Genomic DNA, 6243 nt, shown 5'->3' with positions numbered 1-6243 from the left:
AAAACCTGTCGGATAGCAGGTTTAGGATTGTTAAGGGTCGACTGTAGATAGAATCACTTTTGGCCAAATGTCTTCTTTCTTCTTAAAAACGCTGTCGTCATTTACTGTACATCAGACAGATAAAGAGCACAGACATCCAGCCAGACACTTCCAGGGAATCTGGAGCTGAGTCACTTCTGCTTTCACAACCAGCACAACCTCTTCATAAGCACTGATCCTCTCTGCAGCACTGAATGAATGAGGTTTCCAACAGTTAAACCTGCCTGATGGCTGGCAACCACACAGATATATTTAAAACCAGTGCTGTTACATCAACCTTTAGTACAGCCTCAGCTACACCAGAATCTCCCCGACGTCTGGCTTCTTGTGCCTCTAGGATCACAGCAAGTGTCTTCGTCATGTGTCACAGTTCAATAAGAGTATCCATTTAGCAAATAATCCTCGAAAGCAGAAAGTAACCGGATAAAAAAATATTTAACATGGTAACTGAAGGGTGATTGGTTAAGAATTACTCATTAAAGAGACACAGTTGTGCTCCTTCAATAAAAAAACAGGTAAACTAAATTGATATCTGAAAACCACCACAACGACCCAATATTTGGATATTCAGGTGTTCAGGTCCAGCCCTACTAAACAGCTGATGTCACATTAATAAATGTAAATATAAAACACATAAAACATGGCCTGGACAGGTTCACAGTTTCAGGATTCCCTAAAACCTCCATGTTCCTTGATTTGACCCACACTAGTAGATCTACAATCCATCTCAGTGGATATGTGGCTCACATCTGACCCTAAACAGTCAAACATTTGTAGCACCTGTACAAAAGTATACAGTTTATTAAAATGTTTGTGTATTCTGGGTCACTTTAGGAGAATTTTCAGGCTAAAAGAAAGACATTTAGGGTGTTTTTAATGCTGTCAAATCTCAAAACAGTGTGTAAGGGTTAATTATTTATACGACTGCAGCCTGTAAATGAGACGCTTTGGGACCTAAAATAGTGAAAAATCCTGTATTTATTTCATATCGCTATAAATATTGCTAAAAAACTAAACATTGAAATGCAGGTTTGTTTGTTTTTTTCCCACCAAGACTTAAGCTGTGGACTTGTTGCTAATGCAGGTTTCATTTCTAGCAGATGTCGAGCAGGTGTCGTGTGTTCAGAACCTCACTTGTACTGAGCCTGGAAATGTTCCTGGACGAAGCTGTGTTGAACCCTGGGCTGCTGGGACGGGCACGGGTCCGGAGACGGCACCTCCTCGGCTCCACCGGAACCCTGCGGCACACAGGAGACCACCGGTCAGCACAGCACTGCCACACTCTCACAGCGCTTCATCCATCACCGGCTGTCGGCCGTTAGCCATGAGAGAGCGGCGCCACAATCAAACAAGAAAACATGTGGAAAAGCAGTTTTTTGTAGCTTCTCTTTCTGCAACAAAAACACATTCAAATGCAGCAGAAAGCCCCCAACGGAGAAGCCCTCGTCTTTCTTCTTTTATCTGCTCACCTACAACAGAGGGGAAGCTGGCCTTGGATGCAGATAAAAGACGAGGGGAAAAAGCTGAATTTGATCACTGACAGACTTGCGAGGTCACAGAGCAAATGTGTGGGTTGATGTGCGCAAACTGCTGAGTGCTAATGACAGCACCACCTAAACGACCTCCTGCGTCAGTTCTGCAGAACAACGAACGAAGAAACACGAGGTTTTATTTATATCTCCTATATGAGCGATGTGCAGCTTATCTGGTGGATGGAGGATCTGTGCTCACTCCCTCATTCCCTTCATTTTCTCTTTCCTTGCGGCGTCTCTTGTTTGCCTCCCTCTCTGTGTGATTGTGTCTCTGTTTTTGTGTTGCTCTCAATTATCCCCTGGCTGCCGATCCACCTGCACACCTGCTACTCATCGAACCGCCGGGCCCCAGCCAGCAGCCCCGGTCCGACACCTCCCTGTCTGCTCAGGCTGCCATGTGGCGCTAACGACTACTGCCGAATCCAGCCTCGGCAACCTGTTGCTCCTCGTGTTTCTCTCTCTCTTGCTCTCTGTGCATCAGTATTCCAGTCGCTCCGTGTTACCTGCCCATTAGCTCTGCTCGAGTCCTGCCACCGCCTGCCACGTCTGTTCTGCTCAGCCCGGCGACACGCCAGCCACCGACTCGGCGCGCCGCCGTTCCCTCAACCTGCCAAACTACCGCATCTCTGGATTGGCCCGCTGGCTTCTCTGCTCATCCACTTCCACGACTGCAACATCAAATTTTATTTATATATATATCGCGCTTTAAGACGACCTGAGTTGACCGTGTTGTATATGCAAAAGAAAACCAGACATAAAACATGTTAAATTCAACTTTCGCAAATAAAAGAAACACAAAATACTGAAATGTTACGACCACTAAGAGCACCCACAAGCCACTTGAAAATGTATGTCTTGAGATTTCTAGCTGATTAGATTTTAGGATGAAGGTTATTCCAGAGTTCTAGCTGCTACCATGAAAGCCCGGACTGTAGTAACCATCAGTGAAGCAGGTAGAGCAGGTGTTAACACATGCACGCCTTCATGAACAAATAAAAGAACCCTGCAATGCATGATGCCCCTAAAGGTGTTATGCTTTGTTTTTTTTTAGTTAGGGGTCTTGCAGTGGCTGCAGATGAGGTGGAAACCCAGGAGAGTAGCTAACCTCGAGGAAAGTAGCGGTTGCACTTTTCAGCTCTTTCAAGAGTGTTTGAAGATCTTCTCTTGCTGAGTTGATTCTGACGCCCCGACACCTGACTGCTGCTACTATGGATCCATATGTCATGTCTTGAACAGTGCAGGGGCATCGAAGGTATTGTCCTCACATTGATCACATCATATCTGACGGATGGTCTTGATTATTCTTTGACTGAAGGCGCCATTTTGGGATCCATGTTTAAGACATAAGATTCCTTTTTTCATTGTTTTGTAGAATCTTCTTCGAGAATCTGTTGGATGGATCTCAATGTTCTCACACTTATACATATAAATAAGCCTGAGATTGCTGTGTTTGGTCAGCCAGACCTTTAACACGACCCCGACGGCACCCTTGAGCCTTTTGTTTCATAAAATCGATGTTTCTGTGAAGAACCTTGAAGTGATTTTTGACAGCTCCTTCAAATTTGACAGACAGATCAGCTCAGAGGCCAAAACTGTCTTTTTTATTTATTTATATGAGACTTCCAGCCAAGGTGAATGCCAATCTATCTCGAAACAACTGGTGTCTTTATCACCACTCAGGTGAACGGCTGTAAATCTTTACATCTTCTGAGCCTTCAGGTGGTACAAAACGTAGCTGCTGGTTTGTCTTTTTAAACAGGAAGAGATTCCAGTTTGGTTTCAAATAGGTTGACGCCACTTATTGAGCAGAACTCTTCGGTCTCCATACTTTGGTTGGAGCACCGAGGAACCAGATGCTTTTGGATGATCCGAGATCCACGAACAAAAGTAAATGAAGTCCTCACAGTAGCCACTCAGCTTCTCAGGTAAGAACTGCTCAGGCTTTAGAAACTTCTAAATCGCTGCTGAAGATCCACTTCCTGTCGGTGGTTTTGTCTTCAAGTGTGACACCCTGACTTCGCCTCTTATTGTGACGTCTTTTTATTCAGATTTGTCTTCAGTAATTGGGTTTGCCATTTTATTTGCACAACACTTTGCTTTATTAGTAAATCTTCACCTTCACTTGAATCAAACCTTGCACGAGTCGAGCTGCTTTCCTGCGTGTTAGCCGTTAGCTACACTGAGCTTCACAATCACAGAGATGAGAGCGTTATCGGTCTTCCCGTCTGACCCCGAGCAAGAAAGCAAATGAGCACATTTCCCAAAATATCAAACCATTCCATTCAGTCGCCTGTGAAACGGTGAACAAACTCTAAAACGTTGTAATAAGCGGCGGTACTGTATCAGCGAGTGAATATCTCTGTACGGCACCGACTCCATTTCACACCTTTTCAGGCGGAGAAAATGTCCCGAAAAACCTCCTTTAAGTGGCTCCTGCTTTAAAGGCAATCATGTGGCACACGAGCGCCGTGTTTTCTCTCCTCGCACGCTATCAGTCCCACAATAGCCCGGCGCAAAAGTCGGGGTACTTGAGAATGCATTAAGTCATCATATCATCCCAGCTGGGCTTTTACGCGGCACTGGCCCGGTCAAACGGAAACGCCTCCTCTGTTGACACACTCTGTTTGCTGCTCCTCGGAGCTACTGGTCCCAGCGCCGGCTGCCAGCGTTCCCAGGCTGGCGGCTCGACCGTGACCTCCACTCGCACGTGAAGCTGAACGGAGGTTTAGAGTTTCCGAGTGTGCAGCGACGTCGGCGAGAGACACAGGAGTCCTTTGCAGCTCGCCAACATTTCAAATCCTCGCTCTATTCTCCTAAAAGCATTTGAGCTCAGCGAAGACTGAAACCCGACCTCCGGGCTGCGCTGCCTCAACAGGCAACGACAAACCTCTTCCTAATCCGTCCTCTTTGCATGGAGGTCCTCTAGATTTTTCCAGCTCGCATTCAGTTTACACGAGAGGTTACGAGTGCAACCCTTCATACTTTTTTAAATCTGATGCACCGAACACAGCGCTTCACTCCCTCTTTCCGCCTCCTCCGCATACTTGGAAACAGATTCCATTCCTATCTTTACGATAACAAAGCAACGCCGAGGCCAGACACAGTCGGTCTTATCGCCTCTCGGAAATCCATGCCCAGCTCTGCCGTGTCAATAGACCGCAAGGTGTCGGCGGCGAGTTAACGGCGGCTGTTGGCGACGTTCAAGCGCGGCGAGAAAGTGGGACAGCTTACACGGCCGCTGACACGCGCTTCTGATAAGACATTAGTCATCTGAAATGATGGCGGCCAGACATCAGTCCCCGGCGGAATAAAGCTGCTGCTGGTGTAAGAAAATCGTTTTACAGGTTGTGAAATGACCCCGGCAGAACAGGGGGCCATCTCCGGAGATGCCACGCGCCAGTCTGAAATTGAGATGCTATCTTTGAAATTGCTTGTCAGAGAAATATGCCAACTTCCACCTGATAAAGACGGAACTAAACAGGCAGCAGCAGAGACAAAAAAAAAAAGAAAAACAAAAAAAAAACTGAGCAGGAAAAAAAAAAAAAAAAAAACGGAGCAGCTATTTTTAGAGGAGGGAGAAAAAAAAGGAAAAGCCCAAGGTGTGAAATTTCATTCTTACACTTACCTTCCAGTATTTTATGCTCTTGCACATCCTGTACTACACCTATACGCAGCACACACACTGACACAGACATTTACAACCTGCACACACACATCCGGATGCTTCCTTCCTTCTCTGCAGTAAATATCCTCGTTTTAATGTTTTCACTCATAAGAAGAAGAAAAAATCTCATTTATTGGCTCTTTAATTGGACTCTAATTATCACATATTTTGAGGCGGTTTGTGACACGTGGGGTGAAATATTTTGCCAGGAGTAAATCAGTGTTTAATCTAATTAGCTATTTTGATCATTTGGCCCCGACTCTTTGGGCCCGTCGCTGCCTCCCGTGGCTGCTGATTTGGTTTGTCTTGGGAGAAACCCACCGTATAGTAGTTTGTTGATTCTGGCATCGCGTCTCTGCAGCGATCCACCAACCGTTTTGGAGCAGAAAAATGACAAGTTCTTCTAACTGTGCCAGCTGCTTCCCTTTAGAGTCGTTTTTGAGAGTCGCATTTTTGTCGGTGAAGTACTGGGATTTCGTTGGAGGCCTAAAATTGAGGTATTTTAGAGTCACTTCAGGCTGACTACCTTTCAGCAGCGGGGTCCTTTATGATGGGTGTAGCGCTGACCCAAGTCAGAAAGAGCTTCTATCTTAGGCTGTGAGAGGGCTGTCGGCTTTGTCACTGCACTGGTTGTTTCACAAACCAGATCGAAGCACATGTGACACACACAGTTCAAGACTCCCTCCAGGAACAATCGAGTTTTTTACCTTGTAAATATGCCCATTATTTTATTTTATGTATTTATTTTCAATGCAAAAAGACGTATCATGAGTGGAATAAGCAGGAAACATGTTGACAAATGAGCATTTCCGCCTCGAAACTGCTGCGTGTCTCCAAAACGTCGTCACAAAAACAGTGAAGCGATCTTGTCGGTTTGCAGCTTGGAGCTTTCTGTATCTGGACTCTTCTTCTGATTTAGTTTCTGGTTCCAAAGTGCACGGCTGAGTTGCTTCAACATTACAATTTGCCACTGCACAGCATGGATTAGCTTTATAGTGTCTGAGCAGA

General features: G+C 45.6%; 1 protein-coding gene across 1 annotated transcript in view; it reads right to left on the bottom strand.

The window, feature by feature from the left end:
- The window catches only part of usp43b (ubiquitin specific peptidase 43b), a 102774-nt gene that overhangs the window by 65680 nt on the left and 30851 nt on the right, over window positions 1-6243 (bottom strand). Inside the window, exon 3 of the mRNA XM_008285606.1 lies at window positions 1174-1277. Coding sequence (XP_008283828.1) covers window positions 1174-1277 — 104 coding nt within the window. The remainder of the gene's footprint in view (window positions 1-1173; window positions 1278-6243) is intronic.

Source organism: Stegastes partitus, unplaced genomic scaffold (assembly GCF_000690725.1).
Source record: "Stegastes partitus isolate 25-593 unplaced genomic scaffold, Stegastes_partitus-1.0.2 Scaffold410, whole genome shotgun sequence".
Taxonomy (NCBI): domain Eukaryota; kingdom Metazoa; phylum Chordata; class Actinopteri; family Pomacentridae; genus Stegastes; species Stegastes partitus.
Note: the sequence above shows the minus strand (reverse complement) of the source record. Positions and strands in the feature narration are given on the sequence as shown.